The sequence below is a fragment of the Thalassophryne amazonica genome, chromosome 11 (assembly GCF_902500255.1).
Source record: "Thalassophryne amazonica chromosome 11, fThaAma1.1, whole genome shotgun sequence".
NCBI lineage: Eukaryota > Metazoa > Chordata > Actinopteri > Batrachoidiformes > Batrachoididae > Thalassophryne > Thalassophryne amazonica.
The window spans coordinates 4,786,803-4,814,718 of NC_047113.1; the positions used below are offsets into that span (position 1 = coordinate 4,786,803).

General features: G+C 45.3%; 1 protein-coding gene and 1 long non-coding RNA gene across 3 annotated transcripts in view; one reads left to right on the forward strand and one right to left on the reverse strand.

The window, feature by feature from the left end:
• Positions 1-27,916, forward strand: part of ints6l (integrator complex subunit 6 like) — a 63,757-nt gene that overhangs the window by 35,162 nt on the left and 679 nt on the right. The window contains exons 14-19 of one of the 2 annotated variants that reach the window (XM_034181907.1): positions 632-774; positions 986-1,214; positions 1,307-1,687; positions 1,829-1,922; positions 16,558-16,656; positions 16,754-17,260. In XM_034181907.1, coding sequence (XP_034037798.1) covers positions 632-774; positions 986-1,214; positions 1,307-1,687; positions 1,829-1,922; positions 16,558-16,656; positions 16,754-16,757 — 950 coding nt within the window. In that variant the 3' untranslated portion in view covers positions 16,758-17,260. Of the gene's footprint in view, positions 1-631; positions 775-985; positions 1,215-1,306; positions 1,688-1,828; positions 1,923-16,557; positions 16,657-16,753; positions 17,261-27,916 lie in introns of those variants that run through there. The other variant, XM_034181906.1, reaches the window with a different exon arrangement.
• On the reverse strand, positions 23,108-26,829 carry LOC117520594. The gene is made up of 3 exons (XR_004563697.1): positions 26,819-26,829; positions 26,561-26,567; positions 23,108-23,411 (listed from the first exon to the last, which is right to left on the reverse strand). It is a non-coding gene; the product is annotated as an uncharacterized LOC117520594 (long non-coding RNA).

The window sequence follows — 27,916 nt, forward strand, 5'->3', positions numbered from 1 at the left end:
TCATCACTATAAGTTTAAAGTTTGCAACAAAAATGTAACACTCATCAAAAAGATTTAGATTGCATCCACCTGCTTCCATGGAAGGCTAGAGGAGGTGGTAGCTTCAGTTCTGTGGGTCACAGTAATTTCATCGGTATTTGGCTCCACCTACTATTGCGGATGTAGTGACATGTAAAAGTGTAGAGTCTACTCTGTAGACTCTAGACCCTGAATATAGACAGACATTGGAGTCTGTCATTGGAGTCAAAGGTTGACAATTGTAAAGTCATAATCTCTCCAATGTTAACAGCTACATGTGCATACGTCACACCATTCTTAACATACATATCAAGCTTTAATTTTGTCATATGTTACGGTCACTAGGATCAAGGTCACACAGGTTTGTAGGGGTGTTCAGCATATCACTTTCAGTTACTCAACATCCAGTTCCTTCTCTCAGTTCTTCTGTTTTATTGGTGTACATGTAAAGATTTACCACAGATGTACCGCTGGGGTATTCACACCAAAGGCCTCTTCTACCATACTGACCACAACAGCAAATGATCAAATGTAATCAGTCATTTATTTTAACCTGCTTTCTAAATCCCATGGCTGTATGATAAAATGAAGGTCTTTGTGGTGTTGCTGTCAGACTACCTGCATAGTATTCCAGTGGCTCAGATGGGAAACTATCAGGAGTACCTCAAGATGATGCCATCCCCTCTAAGGGAGATTGACCCTGACCAACCTAAACGCCTGCACACGTTTGGGAATCCTTTCAAACAGGACAAGAAGGTGACAATCTATCAGCATAAATCAGTAATTGCTTTTGCTTGAAGCAGTGCACATCCACTGTTTCAAAACAGAAACATGAAGGTACAGATGAGGATTTGTTAGTGTTTTATAATTATGTGGTGTTCCTTTAACTAGATACACGCTGGTTGTAAGAATTGTTTTAATCCACTCTTCATCTGTTGATCTTGTTTATCTCATATGTTTGCTTTAGGGGATGATGATTGATGAAGCAGACGAGTTTGTATCAGGTCCTCAAAACAAGAAAAGAGGAATTTCAGGAGATTCCAACTCAGGTGGTACTGTGAAGAGAAGGCGGAGCATGTCCCCATTCCTACGGCGGTCACAGACTCCACCAGGAAACACAAACCATGTGATGGCAAAGAGTCCCACGGCAGTTCAGGGGTACCAGAACCTGATCAAAGCTAACCCACAAGATAAAGGTAGGTGATAAACCAACCTGAAGTACTAGAGCCACACAAGAGAGGCAGATATAGAACAATGTACTTGACATTTCTTGTTGTGACTCCTCCAGCAGTGGATGAGAACTGCGTGACACTCTCTGAAAGTAATGGTGATGTAGTTCTTGGGCCTGAGCCTGGTGAGATCTGGCCAACAGAGATGGACACTGTGGGAGGGACCCCTTCTTCACTCACCATGGAGGAGAAGTCTGGGCAGGGTGTAACAGATCGGGCAGAAGACATTAACACAACACAGGAGAGACCAATGGAAAACTGTCTGGACGAGGAGCTTGTGGAAGATAAACACAACTGTGCACAACTGAGTCCACAAAGCGAGTTCGAGACCACTGAAGCCGATCCAGCTCTGCTCGAAACCATATTTATTCCACCACTAGATGGTAGTCAAGCAGAGTTACGGACTCGAGTCATCAAGGAGGTCCGCAAACCGGGTCGAAGTGAGTCAGAACCTACATATATACAGTCATGACACACATAACGCACACACATAACGCTTTTCATTCCAGTTTTCTGAAATAGCCCGTATTAGGAATGTTTGCATGTTTGTTCATCTATTTTTGTTTTGTGGTTTTTCCCAGACTACCAGTCAGTACTCTGTCTGCTACAGCAGGTGAAAGGAACAGTTAATGTAAAGAAGTACTTCATCCAGCATGCTATCAAAGAGGCATCCAGGTAAGAAATATATCCGTTGTCGTCTTCTTCATTGTTATTATCATTTTTACTACTGATAATACTAACCATTGATGACCATTCAGGCAAACCACTGGTCCATTCCTACCGCCCATAAGTAGCAATCTATCTGGCACAACCATGATACATTATGTGGGGAAATGCGACAGTATGCCTTCACCAAACTGATAATGTCTCACAAAACACATAGTGTTGCACTTTTCCTAACTGATAACTTCACAGTTTTTGATGCATAATGTCGCATCAAATTTCAACCAATAACATCACACCAACATGACGCATAATGTCACAACTTCAGGTCGGCAGAGTCCAACAAATTAGACCATGAAGTACAAAAAAAACGTCAGCATGACAAAGTTGGGCAAACTGGTGTGGTTGAAAAAAGAGCCGTTTTTGTGCACACTGGTGTGGAATGATGGTCTGGATGATGGAGATGCAGATGGCTCAGTTTGATTTATAGTCCATTTCAATGTAATCCCCCCCCCCCCCTCCCCGGAATAACCTAAGGCACAGGTACTTATTTACTTATTTTTTTAAATAAGACAGATGCAGACAGACAGGACCTCCATGATGGTGAGTGCCAGAATGCTGTGCTGTAATGCAGCTCATGTCAAACTCACCCAGACCATCGTTCCACATCAGGGCGCACAAAAACAACCCCTTTTTCTACACCCACACCAGTTTGCCCAACTTTGCCATGCTGATTGCCATGGTCTGATTTGTTGGACTCTGCTGACCTGATGATGTGACATGTCAGTTCATTGTCATCAGTTGAAATTTGATGTGACATTATGCATCAAAAACTACAACATTATTGGTTAGGATAACATGATGTGATGTGTTGCATTGAGTGCGGCATTATCGGTTTATTGGTCACTGTGTATTGCCACATTTTCCTGCATAATGTTGTAGTGAGACATTATGTGTTGGTACAACATTATAATTTGTAACACCTCCTGGGGCTTGTCCATTTGCTGGGGTCCTTACTACTAAGGCACCTATTTGTTGGCTCATGCTTACAAAAATGTACCTCATGGCAATAGTGTCCTAATTGATGTTCCCTCAGAATGCAAGTAGTAGGCTTTTTGTGGATCTCCCTAAGTGTTCACTTATTTTGTCCAAAGTCATTGTAGTGGTAACCAAGTATTATCCTGAGAGACCTGGTACCAAAGACAGAATCTCGTCTCTGCTGTTTGCGGACGATGTGGTTCTGTTGGCTTCGTCAAATCAGGACCTTCAGCGTGCACTGGGGCGGTTTGCAGCCGAGTGTGAAGCGTCCGGGATGAAAATCAGCACCTCCAAATCCGAGGCCATGGTTCTCGACCGGAAAAAGGTTCTTTGCCCTCTTCAGGTCGGTGGAGTGTCCTTGCCTCAAGTGGAGGAGTTTAAGTATCTCGGGGTCTTGTTCACGAGTGAGGGACGGATGGAGCGTGAGATCGATAGATGGTTCGGTGCAGCATCTGCAGTGATGCGGTCGCTGTATCGGACCGTCGTGGTGAAGAGAGAGCTGAGTAGGGGGGCAAAGCTCTTGATTTACCGATCGATCTACGTTCTGATCCTCACCTATGGTCATGAGATTTAGCTCATGACCGAAAGAACGAGATCGCGAGTACAAGCGGCCGAGATGAGTTTCCTCCGCAGGGTGGTTGGGAGCTCCTCACCCTATCTCTAAGGGAGCTCCCACACTTTCACAACAGGATTTCCCGGCCAGCGTCATGGATCCCGAGGGGCGTCAACCATCGCTTGAACAGCCAATGGAAGAGCGAGGTGCACAGGTGCCAGCAGGAGGCGTGTTAGGTGAGCTGCAGCACATCTTAACCGCTTTTACTGCTTGGTTGGACTTAGTTACCGAGCAGAGCATTGTTCTCAATCGAAGGATGGAGGCTCTCACCGCCCAGGTGGAAGCGCATGCTCAGGGCGCAGCTGCAGCACCTCCTCCTGCTGACCGAATGCCAGAAACAGACATTCCTCTCCGGAGCCATATGGAGGCTGTGTGGAGACGTGCGCGATCAGATCAGAGACAAAGGAGGCTGATCCGTGGGGAGTGTTTTCTCTGCAGCTCAACCGAGCACACACAGAAAAAATGCCCCAAACGGTCAAAACAGCAGCACTCGTCCTTAGAGACTGGGCTAAGGGTGGGTCACAATACCCACGCGGGGAGACCCCGAAAATCTGCACGCATCCCAGTCACGATCCTGAGTGAGGGTCTAACCCTTCATGCCCCAGCACTGGTGGACACGGGGTCGGAGGGGAATCTGCTGGATAGCAGATGGGCAAAGGAGGTTGGGCTCCCTCTAGTGGCCTTACCGTCACCATTGTCGGTGCGGGCACTAGATGGCACCCTTCTTCCACTAATCACACACCAGACACAGCCAGTGACATTGGTTGCGTCTGGAAATCACAGGGAGGAGATTGTGTTTTATGTAACACCTTCTACCTCCCGAGTGATTTTGGGTTTTCCATGGGTGTTAAAACACAATCCCCGGATTGATTGGCCGTCTGGGCTTGTGGTTCAGTGGAGCGAAACCTGCCACCGGGAGTGTTTAGGATCCTTGGTTCCACCCGGTGTGACAGCTAAGGAGGAGGTTTTAGTCCCCCCCAATCTGGCGGCGGTGCCAGCCGAGTACCATGACCTTGCTGACGTCTTCAGCAAGTATCTGGCACTCACGCTGCCCCCGCACCGTCCGTACAATTGTGCCATTGATTTGATACCGGGCACTGAGTACCCGTCCAGCAGGTTGTACAACCTCTCACGTCCGGAACGCGAATCAATGGAGACCTACATCCGGGACTCGTTAGCTGCCAGGTTGATCCGGAACTCCACCTACCTGATGGGTGCTGGTTTCTTTTTTGTGGGCAAGAAGGACGGCAGACTCCGTCCATGCATTGATTACAGAGGGCTGAACGAGATCACGGTTCGCAACCGATACCTGTTACCTCTGTTGGATTCAGTGTTCACGCCCTTGCATGGAGCCCAAATTTTCACAAAAGTGGATCTTAGGAATGCTTATCACCTGGTTTGGATCTGGGAGGGAGATGAGTGGAAGACGGCATTTAACACCCCGTTAGGTCACGCCGTTCGGCCTCACCAATGCGCCCGCGACGTTCCAAGTGTTGGTTAATGACGTCTTGCGGGACTTCCTGCATCGGTTTGTCTTTGTATATCTAGACGATATACTCATCTTTTCTCCGGATCCTCAGACCCATGTCAAGCATGTACGTCAGGTCCTACAGCGGTTGTTGGAGAACTGGCTGTTTGTGAAGGGCGAGAAGTGCGAGTTCCACCGCACTTCTTTGTCCTTCCTGGGGTTCATAATCTCCTCCAACTCCGTCGCCCCTGATCCGGCCAAGGTTGCGGCGGTGAGAGATTGGCCCCAACCAACAAACCGTAGGAAACTGCAACAGTTCCTCGGTTTTGCAAATTTCTACCGGAGGTTCATCAAGGGCTACAGTCAGGTAGTTAGTCCCCTGACAGCCCTGACCTCCACAAAAGTCCCCTTCACCTGGTCGGATCGGTGCGAAGCCGCGTTTAGGGAGTTGAAACGCCGGTTCTCGACTGCACCAGTTCTGGTGCCGCCCGATCCCAATCGCCAGTTTATAGTTGAAGTGGACGCCTCTGACTCAGGGATAGGAGCCGTGCTATCCCAGAGCGCGGAGTCCGACAAGGTTCTCCATCCATGTGCCTACTTTTCCCGCAGGTTGATCCCGGCTGAAAGGAACTATGACGTCGGCAATCGGGAACTTCTTGCGGTGAAGGAGGCTCTTGAGGAGTGGAGACACCTGTTGGAGGGAGCATCGGTACCATTTACGGTTTTCACAGACCATCGGAACCTGGAGTACATTCGGACCGCCAGGCGTCTGAACCCCAGGCAAGCCCGCTGGTCACTGTTCTTCGGGCGTTTTGACTTTCGGATCACCTACCGCCCCGGGACGAAGAACCAACAATCTGACACCCTGTCCCGGGTGCACGAAGAGGAGGTCAAGACCGAGCTGTCAGACCCGACGGAAACCATCATCCCCGAGTCCACTGTTGTGGCCACCCTCACCTGGGACCTGAAAAAGACCGTCTGGGAGGCCCTGACACGGAGCCCGGACCCGGGGACAGGTCCGAAGGACAAATTGTACGTCCCACCAGGGCTGCGGTCCTAGACTTCTGTCACGGTTCCAAGCTCTCCTGTCATCCAGGGGTGCGAAGGACCGTGGCAGTGGTCCGGCAGCGCTTCTGGTGGGCGTCTACGGAAGCCGACGTCCGGGAGTATGTCCAGGCCTGCACCACCTGTGCCATGGACAAAGCCAACCACCACAACGCCCAAGGCCTCCTCCAGCCTCTGCCCGTGCCTCATCGCCCCTGGTCTCACATCGGCCTAGACTTTGTCACGGGCCTCCCGCCGTCCCAGGGCATGACTACCATCCTCACGATAGTGGACCGGTTCTCCAAGGTGGCCCACTTCGTGGCCCTCCCAAACCTCCCGACGGCCCAGGAGACTGCAGACCTCCTGTTCCACCATGTCGTGCGTCTGCATGGGATTCCATCGGATATTGTCTCAGACCGTGGTCCTCAGTTCTCCTCTCAGGTCTGGAGGAGTTTCTGCAGGGAACTGGGGGCCACCGTGAGTCTCTCATCTGGGTACTATCCTCAGACGAACGGACAGGCAGAGCGGGCGAACCAGGAATTGGAGCAGGCCCTCCGCTGCGTGACCTCCGCGCACCCGACGGCCTGGAGTAACCATCTGGCCTGGATCGAGTACGCTCATAATAGCCAAGTATCGTCTGCTACCGGCCTCTCCCCATTTGAGGTGTGTTTGGGGTACCAGCCCCCATTGTTCCCACCAGGCCCATCTGGGAAGGTGCCGTCGGGTGTGGCGTACCGCCCGCTCTGCCCTGCTCAAAGCCCGGACGAGGGCCAAGAACCATGCAGACCGCCGGCGTGCCCCCGGCCCCTACGTATCAGCCTGGGCAGATGGTTTGGCTTTCCACAAAAGACATTCCCCTGCAAGTGGAATCCCAGAAATTAAAGGACAGATACATTGGACCTTTCACCATACTCAAGATCCTCAGTCCAGCCGCAGTGAAGCTGAAGCTGCCAGCTTCGCTGCGGATCCACCTGGTTTTCCATGTGTCACGCATCAAACCTCACCACGTTTCACCCCTCTGTACCCCCGGACCGGCACCGCCTCTTGCCTGGTTCATCGACGGGGAGCCGGCTTGGACCGTGCGCCGGCTCCTGGACGTCCGTCGGAAGGGCCGGGGGTTCCAGTATTTGGTGGACTGGGAGGGGTATGGACCGGAAGAACGCTCCTGGGTGAGGAGGAGCTTCATCCTGGACCCGGCCCTCCTGGCCGACCTCTACCGGCGGCACCCGGACAAGCCTGGTCGAGGGGGGGGTCCTGTTACCAAAGACGAGGAGGTACTGCTGGCCCACCATCACCAGATGGCGCCCTGCTTGAAGTGCGGGCTTCAAGCACGAGAGGGCGTCATAGCAACCGGGAGTGACAGCTGTCACTCGTCATCAGCACCAGCCGTCACTCATCCACATCACCACCACCTTAAAGGCCAGACTGCAGCTCCACCTCCCTGCCAAGAAATCAGCTACCTTGGAGGTAATTTCTCTGCTGACTTAAAACTGAATAATAGTCTGAACTCTTTTGCAGCCATTTTCCTGTGGTGTTTCCTTATCTGCTGGATTGGCGTTTGGTGTGATTAGCGACGGCTTCGCCTCACATTCCAACCAGATAAGTAGTTAAACAGGAGCTGCACGAGTGTGTGATTGGAGGTGGAGGTGCTCCCTCCCAAAAGAACACAGACTGTGGGATTACTGAGTGTGCGTACTCACACTCACCTTGCTGTTTTTGTTCTCTGCCAGCAGTGCCAGGTCTGACAGCTGGAGACGGTGGCCACCTGCGGACTCAGGACTTGGCTCGGTTCTGGATGGGCGTCTCCTATCCTCAAGCCTGCCCACACGTCACCCAACGTGTAATTGACTGTAGTTCCAAACTTCTTGTCCGTATTCCGTTGTGCACAATTTAAACATTAAATTGTTACTGTTTGGCTTATCCATTGCCCGTTCATTTACACCCCCTGTTGTGGGTCCGTGTTCCTACACTTTCACAACAACAATATTGACAGAATGCAGCATGAATATGCAGAATGCACCTCGAATGCTGTACTTGTGTGGACTGATCACCACCCAAGGTCTGGGTGTAACCCAAGCAAGGGGAGGGGCGTGGCAGAGCGAGCACTGTGGTCCACTCTTTAAAGACCTGCCCTGTGTCACTGCTGGATTTCGAATGACATCCAACCCATGAACTGATTACATGTAAACCAGGGTCCCCTGACTACTGCATCACTGTAGTGCACATAATGCATGTGCTCAGATTACTGTGGTCATCAGACCACCATAGTGCACACCCACAGCCGTTATTACTGGTAATAGCCACCAGTCCGCAGTGCATTGCAGTAAACGCATGTTCAGGGGACCTTGGCTTACCTATATCAGTCCATATATTGGATAAAATACAGAAACCAGGGGAGAGGTAAGGCAGGTCCTGACATTAAAGCATTACACAGCGCCACTTGCACCCCTCCCCCCTTTGCTCGTGCACCCTCTCTCTCTCTCCAGGAAATCAGCTGTCCAGACGGGCTCACGCAAATGCAACAAAGGGATCAGGCGATGAGAGCTCACGCACGCGCAACGGGGTCATCTGTTATGAGCACACACGCGTGCAGTGGGGTGATTACATGATATGAGTACACATATGCGCTGCAGATTGTTCAGCCATTATGACAGCTCACGGCACAGCGGATGATTCAGCCATCATGACCGCTCACGGCGCAGTGGATCGTTGATCCGTTATGACAGCTCCACGACTCTAAGACGCTGTGACTCGCAGTGACACACGGCGTTTTCAGTGTGATTGCGCAGTGTTCATGTTTAGTGCACATAATGATTGCATGCCACAGACTTTGCACATTACTATATGTCCTTTGTACACCTTGAACGGGATGCACTGGAGTGACGTCCAACTCATCTGGTGCACAGTCGGGACGTGCCAGTAGGATTTGGCGTCCTTGAACCATTTTGAGGTTCCCTTGAATGCAATCAGAATGCTCCAAATGCTGTTGAGATGCCATTTTGGATGCGTAGAATTCAGTCAGACTGGGGTCAGACAGCACTTCAACTGCCGTTCGAGGTTTTTCCACCTCAAATGCACCTCAACAGTTGAGAGTATGTGCTATTTGGGCTGGCCGCATGATTGAGCCCTACTGTTTGGAATACAGTGGTCCCTCGCTATAACGCGGTTCACCTTTCGCGGCCTCGCAGTTTCGCAGATTTTTTTTTGTGCAATTTTGCATGCTTTTTTTTTATAGCGCATTGTGTTCTGCGTCCTTATCAGGCTTATTTTTTTTCTCTCCCTCTCTTGTTTGTTATTTTATGTATATACATTATTTTGTATGAGTTTTATTTAGTGCTAAATAAACAAATCAAATCAATATTTATATAAGGCCAACTGTATTTGTCACTTCTGTACTTTAATGATTTGATGTCACTTATGTGCTTTAATCTTAGACAAAAGGAACTTTCACTTTTATTCTTTATGGTTACTGGGCCATAAAGGTGGTTGGCTCTCACTGCGGTATTGTATCACTTCCTGTTCCGGAGCACAGCGGTGTTTTTCTGTATCTGTTAGCTGTTTAATCTGCGCAGTTAGATTGATCTAGTTATCTAGATTACGATTTGTTTCCCAGTGTAATCTTTATGTGCCTTAACTAAAGCACTCCTTCTGCTGAATCACCTCTAAATTATTTACACATTATTCACTTTGCGTGTTTTTAGGAATCCGCTAGCTTAGCGTAGCTACTAGCTCTTAGCCGATTTAGCATGGCGGCTTCTCCTGTCTCTCCCGCACTTTTCTGCTCTGGGTGTGAAATGTTTAGTTATTCCTCGGCCTCCTTTAGCAGTAACGGTACTTGTAATAAGTGTAGCTTATTCGTAGCTTTGGAGGCCAGGCTGGGCGAATTGGAGACTTGGCTCCACACCGTGGAAAATTCTACAGCTAGCCAGGCCCCTGTAGTCGGTGCGGACCAAGGTAGCTTAGCCGCCGTTAGTTCCCCCCTGGCAGATCCCGAGCAGCCGGGAAAGCAGGCTGACTGGGTGACTGTGAGGAGGAAGCGTAGCCCTAAACAGAAGCCCTGTGTACACCGCCAACCCGTTCACATCTCTAACCGTTTTTCCCCACTCGACGCCACACCCGCCGAGGATCAAACTCTGGTTATTGGCGACTCTGTTTTGCGAAATGTGAAGTTAGCGACACCAGCAACCATAGTCAATTGTCTTCCGGGGGCCAGAGCAGGCGACATTGAAGGAAATTTGAAACTGCTGGCTAAGGCTAAGCGTAAATTTGGTAAGATTGTAATTCACGTCGGCAGTAATGACACCCGGTTACGCCAATCGGAGGTCACTAAAATTAACATTAATCGGTGTGTAACTTTGCAAAAACAATGTCGGACTCTGTAGTTTTCTCTGGGCCCCTCCCCAATCAGACCGGGAGTGACATGTTTAGCCGCATGTTCTCCTTGAATTGCTGGCTGTCTGAGTGGTGTCCAAAAAATGAGGTGGGCTTCATAGATAATTGGCAAAGCTTCTGGGGAAAACCTGGTCTTGTTAGGAGAGACGGCATCCATCCCACTTTGGATGGAGCAGCTCTCATTTCTAGAAATCTGGCCAATTTTCTTAAATCCTCCAAACCGTGACTATCCAGGGTTGGGACCAGGAAGCAGAGTTGTAGTCTTACACACCTCTCTGCAGCTTCTCTCCCCTTGCCATCCCCTCATTACCCCATCCCCGTAGAGACGGTGCCTGCTCCCAGACTACCAATAACCAGCAAAAATCTATTTAAGCATAAAAATTCAAAAAGAAAAAATAATATAGCACCTTCAACTGCACCACAGACTAAAACAGTTAAATGTGGTCTATTAAACATTAGGTCTCTCTCTTCTAAGTCCCTGTTGGTAAATGATATAATAATTGATCAACATATTGATTTATTCTGCCTTACAGAAACCTGGTTACAGCAGGATGAATATGTTAGTTTAAATGAGTCAACACCCCCGAGTCACACTAACTGTCAGAATGCTTGTAGCACGGGCCGGGGCGGAGGATTAGCAGCAATCTTCCATTCCAGCTTATTAATTAATCAAAAACCCAGACAGAGCTTTAATTCATTTGAAAGCTTGACTCTTAGTCTTGTCCATCCAAATTGGAAGTCCCAAAAAACAGTTTTATTTGTTATCTATTGTCCTCCTGGTCGTTACTGTGAGTTTCTCTGTGAATTTTCAGACCTTTTGTCTGACTTAGTGCTTAGCTCAGATAAGATAATTATATTGGGCGATTTTAACATCCACACAGATGCTGAGAATGACAGCCTCAACACTGCATTTAATCTATTATTAGACTCTATTGGCTTTGCTCAAAATGTAAATGAGTCCACCCACCACTTTAATCATATCTTAGATCTTGTTCTGACTTATGGTATGGAAATTGAAGACTTAACAGTATTCCCTGAAAACTCCCTTCTGTCTGATCATTTCTTAATAACATTTACATTTACTCTGATGGACTACCCAGCAGTGGGGAATAAGTTTCATTACACTAGAAGTCTTTCAGAAAGCGCTGTAACTAGGTTTAAGGATATGATTCCTTCTTTATGTTCTCTAATGCCATATACCAACACAGTGCAGAGTAGCTACCTAAACTCTGTAAGTGAGATAGAGTATCTCGTCAATAGTTTTACATCCTCATTGAAGACACTTTGGATGCTGTAGCTCCTCTAAAAAAGAGAGCTTTAAATCAGAAGTGCCTGACTCTGTGGTATAACTCACAAACTCGTAGCTTAAAGCAGATAACCCGTACGTTGGAGAGGAAATGGTGTCTCACTAATTTAGAAGATCTTCACTTAGCCTGGAAAAAGAGTCTGTTGCTCTATAAAAAAGCCCTCCGTAAAGCTAGGACATCTTTCTACTCATCACTAATTGAAGAAAATAAGAACAACCCCAGGTTTCTTTTCAGCACTGTAGCCAGGCTGACAAAGAGTCAGAGCTCTATTGAGCTGAGTATTCCATTAACTTTAACTAGTAATGACTTCATGACTTTCTTTGCTAACAAAATTTTAACTATTAGAGAAAAAATTACTCATAACCATCCCAAAGACATATCGTTATCTTTGGCTGCTTTCAGTGATGCCGGTATTTGGTTAGACTCTTTCTCTCCAATTGTTCTGTCTGAGTTATTTTCATGAGTTACTTCATCCAAACCATCAACATTTTTATTAGACCCCATTCCTACCAGGCTGCTCAAGGAAGCCCTACCATTATTTAATGCTTCGATCTTAAATATGATCAATCTATCTTTGTTAGTTGGCTATGTACCACAGGCTTTTAAGGTGGCAGTAATTAAACCATTACTTAAAAAGCCATCACTTGACCCAGCTATCTTAGCTAATTATAGGCCAATCTCCAACCTTCCTTTTCTCTCAAAAATTCTTGAAAGGGTAGTTGTAAAACAGCTAACTGATCATCTGCAGAGGAATGGTCTATTTGAAGAGTTTCAGTCAGGTTTTAGAATTCATCATAGTACAGAAACAGCATTAGTGATGGTTACAAATGATCTTCTTATGGCCTCGGACAGTGGACTCATCTCTGTGCTTGTTCTGTTAGACCTCAGTGCTGCTTTTGATACTGTTGACCATAAAATTTTATTACAGAGATTAGAGCATGCCATAGGTATTAAAGGCACTGCGCTGCGGTGGTTTGAATCATATTTGTCTAATAGATTACAATTTGTTCATGTAAATGGGGAATCTTCTTCACAGACTAAAGTTAATTATGGAGTTCCACAAGGTTCTGTGCTAGGACCAATTTTATTCACTTTATACATGCTTCCCTTAGGCAGTATTATTAGACGGTATTGCTTAAATTTTCATTGTTACACAGATGATACCCAGCTTTATCTATCCATGAAGCCAGAGGACACACACCAATTAGCTAAACTGCAGGATCGTCTTACAGACATAAAGACATGGATGACCTCTAATTTCCTGCTTTTAAACTCAGATAAAACTGAAGTTATTGTACTTGGCCCCACAAATCTTAGAAACATGGTGTCTAACCAGATCCTTACTCTGGATGGCATTACCCTGACCTCTAGTAATACTGTGAGAAATCTTGGACTCATTTTTGATCAGGATATGTCATTCAAAGCGCATATTAAACAAAGATGTAGGACTGCTTTTTTGCATTTATGCAATATCTCTAAAATCAGAAAGGTCTTGTCTCAGAGTGATGCTGAAAAACTAATTCATGCATTTATTCCTCTAGGCTGGACTATTGTAATTCATTATTATCAGGTTGTCCTAAAAGTTCCCTAAAAAGCCTTCAGTTAATTCAAAATGCTGCAGCTAGAGTACTGACGGGGACTAGAAGGAGAGAGCATATCTCACCCATATTGGCCTCTCTTCATTGGCTTCCTGTTAATTCTAGAATAGAATTTAAAATTCTTCTTCTTACTTATAAGGTTTTGAATAATCAGGTCCCATCTTATCTTAGGGACCTCGTAGTACCATATCACCCCAATAGAGCGCTTCGCTCTCAGACTGCAGGCTTACTTGTAGTTCCTAGGGTTTGTAAGAGTAGAATGGGAGGCAGAGCCTTCAGCTTTCAGGCTCCTCTCCTGTGGAACCAGCTCCCAATTCAGATCAGGGAGACAGTCACCCTCTCTACTTTTAAGATTAGGCTTAAAATTTTCCTTTTTGCTAAAGCTTATAGTTAGGGCTGGATCAGGTGACCCTGAACCATCCCTTAGTTATGCTGCTATAGACGTAGACTGCTGGGGGGTTCCCATGATGTACTGTTTCTTTCTCTTTTTGCTCTGTATGCACCACTCTGCATTTAATCATTAGTGATCGATCTCTGCTCCCCTCCACAGCATGTCTTTTTCCTGGTTCTCTCCCTCAGCCCCAACCAGTCCCAGCAGAAGACTGCCCCTCCCTGAGCCTGGTTCTGCTGGAGGTTTCTTCTTGTTAAAAGGGAGTTTTTCCTTCCCACTGTAGCCAAGTGCTTGCTCACAGGGGGTCGTTTTGACCGTTGGGGTTTTACATAATTATTGTATGGCCTTGCCTTACAATATAAAGCGCCTTGGGGCAACTGTTTGTTGTGATTTGGCGCTATATAAAAAAATTGATTGATTGATTGATTGATTGGGCAGATCTATAGATCTGACAGAATTCAGCTTTAATCATTATTGCTAGAAATCTTAGACAAAAAGAACTTTCACTTTAATTCTTTATGTTTACTGGGCTAAAGATTTAATGTATTCTCTTTATTTATGTATCTATTGCAGAATTTAGCTTTAATCATTATTGCTAGAAATCTTAGACAAAAAGAACTTGCACTTTAATTCTTTATGGTTACTGGGCAGATCTATAGATCTATTACAGAATTCAGCTTTAATCATTATTGCTAGAAATCTTAGACAAAAAGAACTTTCACTTTAATTCTTTATGGTTACTGGGCTAAAGCTTTAATGTATTCTCTTTATCTATATATCCATTGCAGAATTCAGCTTTAATCATTATTGTTAGAGATCTTAGACAAAAAGAACTTTCACTTTAATTCTTTATGGTTATTAATTTGCTCTCTGTTTATCTTTTATTACTTTAATGTGTGTCATGCTTAAATCTAGTGTGTGTGTGATGCTTTAATCTAGTGTGTGTGTTTGTATGTGTGTTTGCGTACATGTGCTTTCAACACAAGGGCCCTAAAGACGTCCGCCCTGGTATCGCCAGTCACCATACCAAGTTTGGTGTTGATCGCTTAATCGCTGTAGAAGTTCACCCTGAACACAAATTGTGCCACAAACATACGAGGTCTGTGATGAAAAAAGCGGTCCTTTTTATTTTTTTCAAAAAATAAATGGATTTGATTCATATGTTTTTACGTCAGACAAGCTTGAATCCTCATGCGCATGCGTGAGTTTTTTCACGTGTGTCGGTGACAGCATTCGCCTGTGGGCAGGCCTTGAGTGAGGAGTGCTCCACCCCGCCCGTCGGAATCTCTTTGTCTGAATAGCCGCTGCGGACGGCGCGCATTGCTTTATCAACATTTTTTCTGGATCTGTGAGGGATATCCGAGTGGACACTATTATAGAAATTAAGATGGTTTTCGGTGAAAAGTTTAATGGCTGATGAGAGATTATGGGGTGTTTCTGTCGATGTAAGGACTTCCCACGGAGCGGGACGTCGCGCAGTGCTTCCAGGCACCGTCGTCGGCCTGTTTCGACCTGAAAACATTCTAATTTAAGGCTTAATTCACCCAGGACGTCGTGAGAGAACAGAGAAGATTCAGAACAGGCCGGCATGAGGACTTTACGTGGACATTCCACTGTTTAAGGACATTTTGTAATGAAAGACGTGCGCGCAAATTCGCCGAGTCGTCACGGAAACGACTCGGCGAATCTGTGTGCGCCGCGACAGGAAAAACACCTCCGTGTTGAAAACCATTTGTAAAATTCAGGCGGCTTTTGATGGCTTTCAACATGTGAGTAACTGAGAAATTGTTTAACGCTTGGGCATGTTCCAACTTGACCGTTAAGGTTTCCAACGGAGGTGTTTTTCCTGTGGCGACCCCCCCGCGGTCGGGTCCGGCCCGACACGCGACTCTGCCCGCACGTTCTTTCATTACAAAATGTCCGAATAAACTCCTCATGCCGACTTCTTCTGAAAGTTCTCTGTTCTCTGACGACTTACTGGGTCAACAGAGCCTGAAATGTGGAAGTTTTCAACTTGAAACGGCGAGACGCTGCCGCCTCGAAGCGCAGATCGCCGTCAGGCACCGTGGGCCATCCTTAAAGCGACACTACCAGACCAAAATCTCTCATCAGCTGTTAAAATTTTTACCGAAAACCAGCTGAATTTATCGAATGGTGTCCACTCAGTTGTTACTTTTCTAACAGACCTCGTACATACATGCATACAAGCTGAAAGATAGGTACTAGTAGTAAGACCACCCAAATAATGTCAATGCCTCTGAAATGGTTCCTTCATAACTACAAATTGGTTATACTGTAATTTTAACTGATCTTGCAAGAATAGAACAGTCACAAAATGCTGCCCACAACCAGTGCCAAGGCAGTGCAGATTACATTCAACATGTGTTCAGTTATTTCTTTTATATGAGTTATTTATTTTACACCAACATGGAATGTGTAACCTCTTTTATTCACATCTACTTTTTATTGTTTATCAACTCAAATTGCATGCCATGAACCACAATTAAATGTTTAAGTTTGACAAAATGTATTTATTATTCACTGCTCGCCTCGTCTGTGTTGTTAGTTTCCATGAACATTTTTGATCATAATCGAAGGGAACAGTGTGTCCACACCTTTGACTGGTACTGTGTGTTCTTAAATGTGGGGCCCTTGATCTCCACCCCAGGCCCGTTGGTACATTATCCGCCCCCTTCTGAGTCACTCTTCCAGTGTAGTCAGTGTCAGTTTTTATTGACTGAATTGTGTCTTGACATTAGCTTTCAACCATATCACTTTTGCCCGTTTGTCTCACAGGTTCAAGAAACGTGTTCTGATCCAGCAGCTGGAGACAATCCTGGCAGAGCTGGAGGAGAAGCACATTGCATCCTGCCAGCTTCCCAGCGATCATGACAGGTAGTGACGGCGCCATGCCTCTGTCCTCTGCTGCTGCAAAAAAGGAAACGAGGCCCTTTTCTTTGGAGAACAAAGTAACCTTGTTGATTTTCCTCAGATGATAGACAGGGAAACCTGATCTACAGCTGGACAAACACGCTGATTGATGACAGTGACATCTCCTGATATTGAGCCATGACATCACATCCTGTTAGAGACAGAGCGTGAGGGACTTAACTGAAGGACACATAATACTCGGGCTGCATCAAAAGACTTCAGTTATAATCCTCTTCATTCTGACAGATGCCTTAAACGTCTTTTTGGCTTTTGTCCATATCCACCCCTGTGTTCAGCAGTGACACACAAGCCGTTAGCTCACACAGTAAGCTGAATCATCCTTAATCACCAGGGCAAGGAACGACAGGGGTTCTCCTTTTGGTATTCTTTCAAACAGACATTTGTTCAGCTGGTCTGAAAAGAAGGCTGCACCAGTAGTAGAGTTTGTACGGACATCGGCCTGTGGCTGACAGAAACCTGTCCTTCACGTTCAGTTACATCTGCTGAATGGATGCACTGATGTAAAATCAAGGCTTTAAGTTTTATTTTGTTGTTATCTTGAGGTGAATGAAGGTCCAAAAGTAGTAACTTCAAACGCATCTATCTTAAAAGACTTGTGAAAGGACTCGTTTGTTTCCAGTTTGACCGTGTTGAAAATTTGTTGTGGAGTAAAGCTGACTGCTGTTTCACACCGAAGTGAACGAATCCAAGCATGTGGCGCACGTGTGGGAGATGTTGTGGAAGAACCGAGACGTGTTTGCTGGTTGGTTGTCGTTGTAGTCTTAGCTGCTGTTACAGCCCACGTGTTCGATGAAAAACCTGTGTGCATCACTGATTCCACCCGTCATCACTTTGTCCCGACAAATTCCTGCTTCTGTCCGTCTGCGTTGATTTACCTGTTGACGTTGAACAGCTGGTTTTCTCCCTTCTGCTGCTTCTACACAAACAACCTAGCAGCTATCCTCAGTTTCCCTTGTTTTTAAATGACAGATGTACACTCATTTTTAATGTTCATAAGGAATATAGTTTATTTTTGTGAATTTATTTCAGATTCTAAGTATTTTGAAAACAAAGGTTCAAGCTGATTTTGTATGCTGTTAAATATAAAGTGTAAAGTTTTGAGCCGCCTCTTTTTTTAATAAAACAAAATAACCCACCAGTAATATGGTGTTTGTGTCTGTGCTCTTTTGTTTTGTCAGTGTATTTCTAAAGAGGAAGTGCTCAGAGCGCACAACCACCAATACCAAAGGACATATTTTAACCACAGATTCCATAGAAAGAAACCCGAGGGAGAAGAAAAATAGGAATCTCCTCGTGTTGTACTTCCCATGGCAGAACAGTGGTCTGGCTCCCTGACCTGTATCAGGGGGAGTGTAACATAACACATTCACCTAGAAACCTGCAGCTCTTATTTTTTCCACATATGGTGTGAGTAAAGAAACATAATGCTTATTTGTGATGGGGTGAGAACACAATGCACCACAAACATTTGATCATTTTGCTGTGTTCATCCTATCAGAAATGTTTGTATAGTATACTCACATCACGTGTAAGAATAGTAGCAGGTTTCTTGCACAGTTTATCTTAGACTAACCCAGTATAAATGCTTCTTCTTCTTTGTCTTTCAGCTGTTCCCGTTAGGGGTCGCCACAGCAGATCAATCATTTCCATCTCACCCTGTCCTCTGTCACACCAACAACCTGTATGTCCTCCCTCAGAACATCCATAAACCTCCTCTTTGTCCTCCCTCTTCTCCTCCTACCTGGTGGCTCCATCCTCAGCATCCTTCTCCCTATATACCCTGGGTCCCTCCTCTGCACATGTCCACACCATCGCAATCTCACCTCTCTGACTTTGTCTCCAAACTGTCCCACCTGAGCTGTCCCTCTGAGATGTTTATTCCTAATCCCGTCCATTCTCGTCACTCCCAAAGAGAATCGGAACATCTCCAGCTCTGACTCCTGTCTTTTTGTTGTTACGACGAGGTTAGTGTTGGGCCGGCTAGCATGCCCATTAGCATTAGCCTAGAAACGCCAGCTGTGGATGACAGCTTTCGGACCACGGTTAGGTGGAGGAAGTCATGTAGGGCTTAGTGCCCAGTTGCAGTACCCCAGTCACACTCGCCACTGTGAACCGGTTTTCTCCCCTTGGATATGCCTCTTGTTAGTTCTTTGAGCCCACTGGTGACTTTCACTCCTATCTCCAGGCCGAAATGCCAGGCTTCAGTGATAGTGGATTCCATCACTCGCAAAGTTAGGTTACAGACGCCAGCTGAAGTTAGGGCCAGAGCTCCCGACATTGCCTCCCATCTTAGGGTGCCGATGCTGCAGAAGGGTAGACGGACAAAGGAACATGACACTAGATACAGCCACATAGTTATTCACGTCTGCGCCATTGATGTCAGAATGAAGCACTCTTAGGTCACAAAAATGGATATAGAGAGGACTTGTGACCTTGCCAGAAAGATGTGTCAACATCAATTAATATTCTCTGGTCCCCTTCCCTCCTGAGGTAATGATGAGGCATTTAGCAGGCTGACATCATTAAATAAGTGCCTGGCCCAATTTTGTAGACAGCAAGGCTTTAGTTTTATTGATTACTGGCCTTGTTTTGGGGCCGCCGTGGCTTGCTGATGCCAGACGGCCTTCACCCTACTAGGGAAGGCACCGGCCATCTTGTCTGTGAACATAGATAGAGCTCTACAGGGAGGGTAACATTAGGACTTTACAGCAGGCCACAGAGCAGGTGATTAAAGACCCTGCAAGGCTTATGATGAATGTGGGTGTGGAATCCATTAGTTTAGTGGGGAAATTAGTACAGAAAGTCCACTATGGTGATAGTGCAGTTTATGTGGCAGGGTGGGAAATTCATCAGTTGAGACTGTGGCCTTTGGCCTGTGGCCAGACATGTCCATAAAAAGCATAGAGGGATGTTTCTTTGCAAATTTAATACCCATTACTACATTGGATGATGTTGAAATTGAGGATGTCCCGCTGGCTGTTCCAGCAATATCAAATATTTTGTGTCTTCTACCTACAACCCGCGTGGAATGTCTCAAATTTAAATGCTACTCTGGAACCACCCCTAAATCCAAACAGTAAAACTGTCAACCCCACTGAGGTCATTAGTCTGGGTCTCATTAACATAAGATCACTGTCCTCAAAATAATTGCTGATTAATGATCTAATTATTATTACTTATTACTTAGATATGATTGTGTTATGTGAAACCTGCTTTAAACCTACAGTTGTCTTCCCCTTAAATGAGGCCTGCCCACCAGAGTACACATTTTGTCACATCTCTTGTGATGCGAAGCAAGGTGGGGGTATTGCTCTTATTTATAAATCTAGATTTAGTCTGTTAGCTGTTGGGGTCACAATATAATTCGTTTGAACATCTGATCCTCAGCTCTGCCCAACAATGCTACGTATTGACAAGGCCAGAAGAATAAAAATCAGGCATATTACTTTGTCACTGTATATAGGCCCCCTGGCCCATATTCTGAATTCTTAGATGAATTTGGTGAGTTCATCTCTAATTTGTCAACTAGTGCAGATAAAATTTTGATTATTGGTGACTTCAACATTCATATAAATAAGCCGTCTGATCCCCTCTGCAAATCATTTATGGAAATTTTGGATGTATTAGGATTACAGCAATGCATTCAGGATTTAATGCACATTAGTGGAAATACCCTGGATCTGGTTCTCGCAAGTGGTATTGCTGTCACAAATATTGACATCATGCCTCTTGCATCAGTGGTCTCTGATCACTCACTTATTAGCTTTACAGTTTCGCTGCCGTGTTTAGTGGAACAACAACCTTATCTGTCATTGCGGCACCACATCAACTCCTCAACAGTACTGAACTCGAAACTAGACTGCCCGATATCTTAACTTAATGTTTGGAAAATGCCCAATCAGTAGACAGTCCTGTGGATAGTTTAAACTCAGTGCTCAAAACTGCACTTGACATGATTGAGCCACCCATATTAAAACCACGCCCCCCAAAAACACAGTAATTGATTACCTTCATGACCTCAAGCATAAGGCTAGAGGCCTAGAATGGAAATAGCGTAGTTCAAAATTAGAAGTATTCACCTTGCATGGCGTGATGCTATCTTAGACAAAAAGCATGCATTACTGGCTACAAAGTGGACCTACTACTCTGATTTGATCAACAAAAACAAGCATAACTCAAAGTTCTTGTTCAACACGGTGGCAACACTTATTCATGGACAACCACCTGTAGTTCGTTCTCCTTTTACAGCACAAGATTTCCTGGATTACTTTGGGAAGAAAATAGAAGCCATCAGGTTAAACATATCCCGGCATGCCCTAATCCAGCTACTACACCCTGCTATTGAGGTGGATACCATTACTGAGGTATTACCTAGATTTAAAGAATTTGATAGTATCTTTCTAGGTGTGCTGACGAAGCTCGTAACGTCAACAAAAAGCACAACCTGTCTATTTGATCCTATACCAAGAAAACTGTTTAAGGATCTGTGGCCCACTCTTGGGCTGACTGTGCTGGAAATTATTAATCTCTCACTAACCTCTGGATCTGTTCCTAAATGTTTCAAATATGCAATAATTAAATCATTACTTAAGAAATCTAACTTGACCCGAGTGTATTGAAAACTATAGGTCGATATCAAATCTATCATTTGCTCTAACATTCTGTAAAAGGTGGTTTCACAGCACAGCACTGAAAATAATCTTTTTGAGCCACTGCAGTCTGCTTTTAGAAAATATCATTCCACAGAGACGGCTCTCACTAAAGTGGTGAATGATTTTCTGCTTACAATGGATTCAGACACCACTACGGTTCTGTTGCTGTTAGATCTCAGTGCTGCATTTGATACAGTGGATCATCATATTCTACTTGATAGGCTGGAAAATCATTTTGGGATTACTGGGAGTGCCCTTGCATGGCTGACGTCATACTTGACCAGTCGTTCTCACTGTTTTGTACAGTAACACTACCTCTAACCTTAGTGACATGAAATTTGGGGTTCCACAGGGGTCCGTCTTAGGCCCCTGCTTTCTCCCTTTATATAGCACCCCTTGGGCACATATTGCGGTATTTTTGGATTACCATTCACTGCTATGCAGATGATACTTAGTTACACATGCTGATAACTGCTCGTAACCCCATCCACATAAAATCCTTAGAAGATTGCCTTGCATCAGTGAAAAGCTGGATGTCTAGCAATTTCCTACTTTTCAACTCTGATAAGACTGAAATGACACCAGCTAACGCTTAGCTTAGGCTCATGTGTCATATACTGACAAAGTGAGGAGCCTTGGGGTAATTTTTGATCCTACATTAGAGATATTACAAGGACTGCTTTCTTCCACCTGCGAAATATATTGAAGATTAATCCCATCCTGTCTATGGCTGATGTTGAGACCCTGATTCATACATTTGTCTCTTCTAGATTTGACTTCTGCAATGTTCTATTTTCTGGTTTACCACAGTCTAGCATTAGGGCTCTCCAGTTGGTTCAAAATCCTGCAGCCAGACTTTTGACACAAAGCAGAAAGTTCGACCACATTACACCCATTTTGGCGTCTCTTCACTGGCTTCCTGTCCCAGTGAGATCAGATTTTAAGCTTCTGCTACTAAGCTATAAAATTGTTCACTGACTGGCACCTCCCTACTTCGCTGACCTACTTAAACCCTACATACCGGCCCGGGCTCTGCGATCTGTGTGCAGGACTACTTTGTGTCCCTCGGATGAATAAAGAGTCTGAGTCACAGAGCTTTCTCTTATCGTGCCCCTGTTCTGTGGAATGATCTCCTTGCACCAATAAAACAGATTCTGTAGACTTTCAAGTTCAGACTTAAGACACACTTATTTTTCCTTTAATATGGTTAGTATATTGGCATAGTATGTTATTATGCCTTTTACCTTTTTAAATTCATTTATTAGTAATTGGAGCGTGCTGCGGCCTCAACTTTATCCAAAGTCTGGGTCTTTTAATGAAGTTTAGGGCTAGTGGCCAGTGATCACCTTCGTATTTCTTTTTTTTTTTTCTTGTTGCTTAATGCTGACAAATTATACAGTATTTTTTGTCTTTCTATTGCCTGATCTGTTTTTCCTCTCTGTTTGAGGTGCAGCTCCATCCAGAGATGGGAGTGGTGTCTTCTTCTGCAGGCCTCCCGTCCTGTGCACCGGCCTGGACTCCCAAAATTTCCTGTATATTCCTTCTGTCAATTGTGTCGGTAGCATGGCCCAAGCAGAGGATCACCCCTTTGAGTCTGGTCTGCTTGAGGCTTCTTCCTCAAATCATCAGAGGGAGTTTTTCCTTACCACTGTTGCCTGTATACTTGCTGTCAGGGTTAGTAAGGTTAGACCTTACTTGTGTGAAGTGCCTTGAGGCAACTTTGTTGTAATTTGGTGCTATATAAATGAAATGAAAAATCTCTGTGTACTCCTGTCTACTTTCTTCATCTCTCCGACTATCCCAAAGCTTCTTCGCAAACTTCTTTCTCCTCATGCTTTCTGGAACATCTTCATTCCACCACCAAGTCTCCTTGTCTTCCTTCCACTGTCCAGATGTCACACCCAGTACCTTCCTAGCTGTCTCCTTAACTACATCTGCAGTACTTTTCCTGTTGTCCAAACTGCTTCCTCTCCATCTCGTGCCTCTCTCATCTGCTCACTGAATGTCACACAACAGTCGTCCTCCTTCAGCTTCCACCATCTGATCCTTTGTTGAGCTCTTTTTTCTCTCTCGCTCTCTTTTTTTTCTGTTGCGTCTGTCAGTTGCATGTGTAGTTGTGCTGTGTTTTGTCGTGCTTTTTTCTTTTCATCATGCCATTACTGTGTTTTGGGGTTTTTTGCACGTGTTTTTGCATGTCTTGATTTTCTGAATGAAGTGTAGGTGTGATAGTAATTGGGCTCCACCCTCATTGCCCCATGAACTTCTACCATTGGCCACATTGGCCAATGGTAGAAGACTGGGTTAAAAGCGCAGAGGGTTGTGGCAAGGGGGAGGGGGAGGCGCATGAGAGGAAACCTGACGCAGGTGCGGACACGGAAGCAGGACGCCTGGTAGAGAGACAGGACGGAGAAGAGACACGTACAAACGCCCGCCTAAACAGTTAAGGGAGGGACGTGTCCCAGACTGCTCGTGTGTGTGCGCGCACGTCTTGGTGAGTTTGATGCTTGTCCCTGAGTCCTCCCTTTGATCTGTGCAGCTTGCTGGGCGTGGAAGTGCAGGGAAGGAGAGATGCAGATTGCGGCCGGAGGCGCAGGAGATGGAAAGGACACGATGCGCGGCGCGCACAACGCTTGCTGTATGGTTAAGTAAAAGGGATGTCTGCCAGACTGCTTGTGTGTGTGCGTGCGCACCTGTCATAGATTGTGTGGGCAGCACCCATGGAGAATAGCGGAGGTCGGACCTGAGCCCGGACCACTCGGACGTTGCGGAGTATTGCCAAAAAAAAAGAGGATAATCTTTCAGCTCCTCACTGTCCCCACCCAGTTTTATGCAGGAGGTTTTTTTTTTTTTTTTTTGAGAAAATCAAGATCTTTGTGATTTTATTCTTCTTGACTGAGGCTTTGGGTTTTTTCTTTTTATTATTTTTTCTTGGTTCCAGACGTTTTATATGGCCTTTTCTTAGCTTTAGTCAAATTTATTTATTTTAATTGTGAATACATTTTTTAATATTGCCAATATTAGCCTGGGCTCTTTCTTAGGAGTTGCACTTGGTGATAAAAGGACCCCGATTGGTGACATTTTTCTTTGGCATTGTCGGCAGGATCACCAGTGCTACTGCTAAGAAATGGATCCAGCTCAACCAGGCCCCAGTGCAGCTATTAATGCAAACTTTATGATTCCATGGTTCATGGGGGCGGCATGGATACCAAAATTCAATGGGGAAGCTGCGAAATTTGCAGACTGGAGAGCCCAGGTGGAAGCAATGCTAAGGCTGCAAGGTTTAAATTCACAGCAGCAGGCAGATTTTGTCTTGGGAGCCTTGGAAGGGGAAGCCAAGCAGGAGTTAATGCTGGCCAAATCAATCTGAAAAGGACACTGGGGCTAAGGTATTGGCTTTTTTGCAAAACCTTTACGCTAAGCCTGCCACAAAAGCAAATTACGTGTAGATTTTTTTTTAACTGTAAACAGAGGGCTGGTGAATCAATTAACACTTTTATTTTGTGCCTCTGCGAGGCGTTTTCTAGGTGGCAAGATGCTGATATAGACGGGACCGGGGAGGAGGATGACTGCTTTTGGATCAGTTTTATGGTTGATCTCCTTAAAGGGCCACTTAAACAGGAACTTAGTCGCCAAATGCGGCGTAGAGATGATATGACTTTTAAAATTGCTTGTAAAGAGGCTCGCGCCCTGGAGAAAGAGCTTGAGGAAGAGGATGAGGTGTTAGTGTCAAATCGTGTCGCAGCCTATGCTCCATCTAGGCCAATCACCTTTGACAATGAGAAATTAAGGGGAAAAGATACATTCGGAGCTGAGGGAGGAGTTGTTGGGGGAGTTAAGGAAGGAGATTAAGAGCAATTAAAGGTTATGTCATCTGCAATAGTAGAGGATATTAAAGCTCAGCTCCGAGTTCCGTCTCCAGCCCATCTCAAATGGGACGTCCACGAGAAGGGACCCCTTCTTACCAGTGGGACGCACAAGGGAGACCTATCTGTCGAAGCTGTGGCACTGTCGGGCATGTCGAGCGCCACTGTTCTCAGAGATCTTCCAGGCTGCAGGATTTTTCGTCACCCCTGCAGCTGAGGGCCAAGCAGTGGGGGCGACTGTTTCAGAGCCCAAAGCGCACTCCATACAGGCCCCAGAACCTGTTTCAGCAACAGACCCTGAGTCAAAGATGGTCCTGGTTGGTGAGTGTCCTGATGTGTTTGTTAAAGAGAATAATTGTACAATCCCCTTTATACTTGATACGGGGTCACAAGTATCTTTGAGTCAGGCTTTGTATAAGAAATATATGGAAGGGATGAAATTGACTAGCCCTGCAGAGGTCCCTTGGCTAACCCTGCGGGCTGCTAATGGTTTACAGATTCCATATATTGGCTATGTGATTGTAAATTGTGTGGTCGGAGGAGTTGACATCTATGGAAAGGGAATTATCATGGAAGATGGATGTCTTGGGCCAGAGAAGGGGATCCTTGGCATGAATATTATTCAAGATCTTTGGTCTTCGCTTACTCAGGGTAACCACCCTGGGCTAGCAGCCTTCAAAACCACTCTCCCTTCAGCTGAAGGGAAGGTGTGGACCAAAGCTTTTACTGAGTGCCAGCGGATCGCCATCAGTGGGCCCCGACCTACAGTGGACGGGGTTGCCAGACTGCCACGCCAGTCGCCCATGACCATCCCCCCATACACAGTGATGGTGTTATGGACACAGGTAAATGATATTCCTACTAACTGTACTGTTATTGAACCTCTCCCAAGCAGTGACGGGGAGTGGCTGGTTGGGCAGACTTGGCTACCATAAAAGATGGACGAGTACCCTGCCGGCTTTGCAATCCCAATCCTTACCCAGTAGAGGTGCCTCAGCGACTACCGTTGGCCCGAGTCACCGAAGTGGGACCTGGTGGCGATTCAGGGGGAGCAGGACCTTGTGCTGAATAGTGTGGCCCCTGATGTTATAGAGGTGGCAGTAGGCGCGTGGCTGATATAGCTGGGACACAGAATGACTTGCATCCAGTCATGTCTGACAAAGAGTCAGAGCTCTATTGAGCTGAGTATTCATTAACTTTAACTAGTAATGACTTCATGACTTTCTTTGCTAACAAAATTTTAACTAATTAGAGAAAAAAATACTCATAACCATCCCAAAGACGTATCGTTATCTTTGGGCTGCTTTCAGTGATGCCAGTATTTGGTTAGACTCTTTCTCTCCGATTGTTCTGTCCTGAGTTATTTTCATTAGTTACTTCATCCAAACCATCAACATGTTATAGACCCCATTCTACCAGGCTGCTCAAGGAAGCCCTACCATTATTTAATGCTTCGATCTTAAATATGATCAATCTATCTTTGTTAGTTGGCTATGACCACAGGCTTTTAAGGTGGCAGTAATTTAACCATTACTTAAAAAGCCATCACTTGACCCAGCTATCTTAGCTAATTATAGGCCAATCTCCAACCTTCCTTTTCTCTCAAAAATTCTTGAAAGGGTAGTTGTAAAACAGCTAACTGATCATCTGCAGAGGAATGGTCTATTTGAAGAGTTTCAGTCAGGTTTTAGAATTATCATAGTACAGAAACAGCATTAGTGAAGGTTACAAATGATCTTCTTATGGCCCTCGGACAGTGGACTCATCTCTGTGCTTGTTCTGTTAGACCCTCAGTGCTGCTTTTGATACTGTTTACCATAAATATTTATTACATAGATTAGAGCATGCCATAGGTATTAAAGGCACTGTCGCTGCGGTGGTTTGAATCATATTTGTCTAACAGATTACACTTTGTTCATGTAAATGGGGAATCTTCTTCACAGACTCAAAGTTAATTATGGAGTTCCACAAGGTTCCTGGCTAGGGACCAATTTTATTCACTTTATATATGCTTCCCTTAGGCCAGTATTATTAGATGGTATTGCTTAAATTTTCATTGTACGCAGATGATACCCAGCTTTATCTATCCATGAAGCCAGAGGACACCACACCAATTAGCTAAACTGCAGGATTGTCTTACGACATAAAGACATGGATGACCTCTAATTTCCTGCTTTTAAACTCAGATAAAACTGAAGTTATTGTACTTGGGCCCACACACATCTTAGAAACATGGTGTCTAACCAGATCCTTACTCTGGATGGCATTACCCTGACCTCTAGTAATACTGTGAGAAACTTGGAGTCATTTTTTGATCAGGATATGTCATTCAAAGCGCATATAAACATGTAGGACTGCTTTTTTGCATTTACGCAATATCTCTAAATTAGAAAGGTCTTGTCTCAGTGATGCTTGAAAAACTATTCATGCATTTATTTCCTATAGGCTGGACTATGTAATTCATTATTATCAGGTTGTCCTAAAAGTTCCCTAAAAGCTTCAGTTATTCAAAATGATGCAGCTAGAGTACAACAGGGACTAGGAAGGAGAGAGCATATCTCACCCATATTGGCCTCTCTTCATTGGCTTCATGTAATTCTAGAATAGAATTTAAAATTCTCTTCTTACTTATAAGGTTTTGAATAATCAGGTCCCATCTTATCTTAGGGACCTCGTAGTACCATATCA